Below are 2839 nucleotides of genomic sequence, written 5' to 3' on the forward strand. Positions count from 1 at the left end.
GCGGCTCATCTCCCCCCGTCGCCGTCCTCGTCGTCTTCAGGCTCCTCGTCGTCCTCATCATACCCCTCTTCCAACACCTCCTCCTCAAACTCCGCCAAAGCCTAAGACATGACAGTCGGCATGTTAATAGGAAGCGTGCATTAGAAGAAGACAGGGCAGGGCGTGAGGGAAGGCCATGCGAAACACATCTAAGCGATGAACCCCCAGCCCTGTGTCCGAGGGCGGGGGACACCGTTCTTCTCCGCTACCGTTGCATGCAGGTTACCCGATGTCAAATATTCCTTACCACGCAGACGGAAGGCAGCCACGTCGGAATTGAAACGCGGGAATATTCCTCAATCCCCCAGCTTTTGTGGTAACACAGAGCGCAATAACATTTTAGCAATGCCACACCCTGCCACCACGCGCTCGACTCCTTGACTAATCCTTAGTTTTCAATTTCGGGGGTTTGGAAGTCATCTTTCCTCTCATGAACGACATCCATCCACCACACCATAGTCTCTCACCGCTTGGGCCAACGACATGCCGGGGTGATTCTGGCGCAAGGCCTCCAACGCCGGCGGTGCGGTCTTATGTCCCATCATGAAATTGCCAGTGCCAGTGCCGGTGCCTGTGCCGCCATCTCGCGCCAGGGGCGACCGACGTTCTGGCGACAGGTGGCCCTGAGGCGCATGGCTGGCAGCCGCCGGCGACTGTGAGGCCGCCGGCGCCAGGTAGTCCTTCGCGGGCCCTATGCCGTCCCGCGTCGCAATCAGGGAGGACACGTCAATCGAAGCAGACCGCTTGTGGCGATTGGACGACGGCGGCGCTGACATGGGCCCTGGAGGAGCCCCTGGCCCTGCCACAGCCGCAAGACTCCCCTGAAGTGGCCACCCACGGTTTAGATAAAAGGGTTAGATAGGGTCAAATAGGACGGGTGAGCTACATGAAGCACGGCGGCTTCTGTGCAACGAAGGCAGCTTCAGCGGGGAACGCGGACGCCGAACGGACAAAAAACGGTATTAATTGCGCTCCTGTCGGCGCTACGGAACCCCTGGCGGGGCGCTGAACGGTACAGTTCACACGCGGCCGCTGAACAGCGGGAAGACGATTTCAGCATCAGACCTACCCGCCTGCGCCCTAACGAATGCCGTGAATGCGAAATTACCACTTCTTGTAACGTAGGTCAAACAAGTGGTCAGACCCGAAGAAACCCATCCGAACAACCTGCTGTCTATCTGACGTGCTGTTCGAGCCCGACGCCGCCTCGGCCCATAGGTTCGCGTGCCCTCCCGCCGTGAAGCCATGGGCTGACAGAGACACAGACACTCCTCCAGTTGCTGTGGGCCCCATGCAAGTGCTGTGGGCGTGGGAAAGCATCGCATGCTGCTGTTGCTGCTGCTGTTGCTGCTGCTGCGACGCCGTGTGTACGAACGCGGCCTGCCCACCGCTACCCGCCCCGTGACTGACGGCTGCGTTACGGAAGAGTGCGGCAGCCTGCGGTGCAACACTGCCTGGATGTGGCGGCAAGCTGCCAGCGCCGCCGCCAACACCGGCCATAGCGACAGCTGAGATTTGTTGTTGTTGATGTTGCTGCTGCTGCTGCTGCTGCTGCTGCTGCGCCGGCGGCGACAGCTGCTGCTGCAGGGTCGAGGGTGGGGCCGGCTGAGGCTGCGGAGGCGGCGCTAGCATGGTGGGATGCTGTGCAGAGTAGGCGTGGGTGTTTGTCGGCGACATGCCGGCAGCCGCAAGAGCGGCGGGGGCCAGCCCCGTCACTTGAGTGAATAGCGCCACTTGCTGTCTTAAGAGCTCCAACTCCCTTTGGAGCTGCAAATTCTGCTGCAACAAGTCAGAGGTTGGGTCGGCGGCAATCCGCTGCAGCGGCGCCGGTGGCGGCGGCGCGGTGGCTGCGGCACCGCCGCCATACAACACAAACGGTGTTGCACGTGCGTCCACGGCAGCACCGCCGCCGACACCCCCGCTGTTACCGCGTTGGCTGACGCCGTCACCGTCCCTCGAGTTTACGTCAATGCTGTCGTACGACGCATGGCGGGAATGTCCACGCGAACCTCGTGAGCCGCCCGAATGCAAGCCTGGCCCAACGGGCATGTTCACAGCAGCAGCATGGGGCCCAGCGACGGCGACGGCGGCGTTGGCGACCGCTGCCGCTGCACCGTCGGAGTGCATGCCGTACGCACGCATGGCACCGTGACCGCTTGCAACTCCCCCAACTGCTATTGGCAGCGGTGGAGCCCACATGGAAGCGCTGCTCTCCCTGCTGCGTCCCGTGCTGTTGCCAGGACCGGAAGGGCCGGGCCCGGGGCCGCCAGCCGCCATCGCCGCTACCTGCGCCCTGGCCATAGGCTCCTGAGTCGTCAGAATCGGCCCTAGGGAGGTATGCCACGCTTGTGGCTGTTGGGGCTGCTGCTGCGGCGGCAAAGTGCTAGCTTGCAAAGTTGTGAGCTGCTGGTGTTGAGGCTGGAGTGGATGTTGATGCTGCTGGAGTTGGTACTGGTGTTGATATTGGGGCTGGTGTTGAGGTTGGGGCTGGTACTGCTGCTGCGGGGGCGACATTGTGTGGTGAGCGGCGAAAGGCAGCTGCTGCTGCTGTGGCGCCGGTGGTGAGATGGGCGGCAGCGCCTCAGAAATTGTGTAGGGCAGCTGCACACCATGAGGCATGCCTGCAAGCGAGGGAACCACCATAGACTTACGGCCGTCTCCGGTAGCGCCACCAGCAGCGAGCAGGGCATTCGAGTAAGGACAGACAGCAGAACCGCAGGGGTTTCCCCAAGATGCGCGATTCGTAAGAGAGGGACAAGCAAAGAAGAAAACCACGTCAGCGAAATAGCCGGCCCCGTTT

At 62.0% G+C, this 2839-nt stretch overlaps 1 protein-coding gene across 1 annotated transcript in view; it reads right to left on the reverse strand.

Moving 5' to 3' along the window:
- Nucleotides 1-2340, reverse strand: part of VOLCADRAFT_99809 (uncharacterized protein) — a gene marked incomplete at both ends in the record, with an annotated part of 5853 nt that extends 3513 nt beyond the window's left edge. Inside the window, 3 exons of the mRNA XM_002958498.1 lie at nucleotides 507-860; nucleotides 1428-1451; nucleotides 1756-2340. Of these exons, the coding sequence (XP_002958544.1) occupies nucleotides 507-860; nucleotides 1428-1451; nucleotides 1756-2340 (963 nt within the window). The remainder of the gene's footprint in view (nucleotides 1-506; nucleotides 861-1427; nucleotides 1452-1755) is intronic.
- Between the last annotated feature and the right edge of the window lie 499 nt (nucleotides 2341-2839).

The sequence above is a fragment of the Volvox carteri genome (genome assembly GCF_000143455.1).
Source record: "Volvox carteri f. nagariensis unplaced genomic scaffold VOLCAscaffold_96, whole genome shotgun sequence".
Lineage (NCBI taxonomy): Eukaryota > Viridiplantae > Chlorophyta > Chlorophyceae > Chlamydomonadales > Volvocaceae > Volvox > Volvox carteri.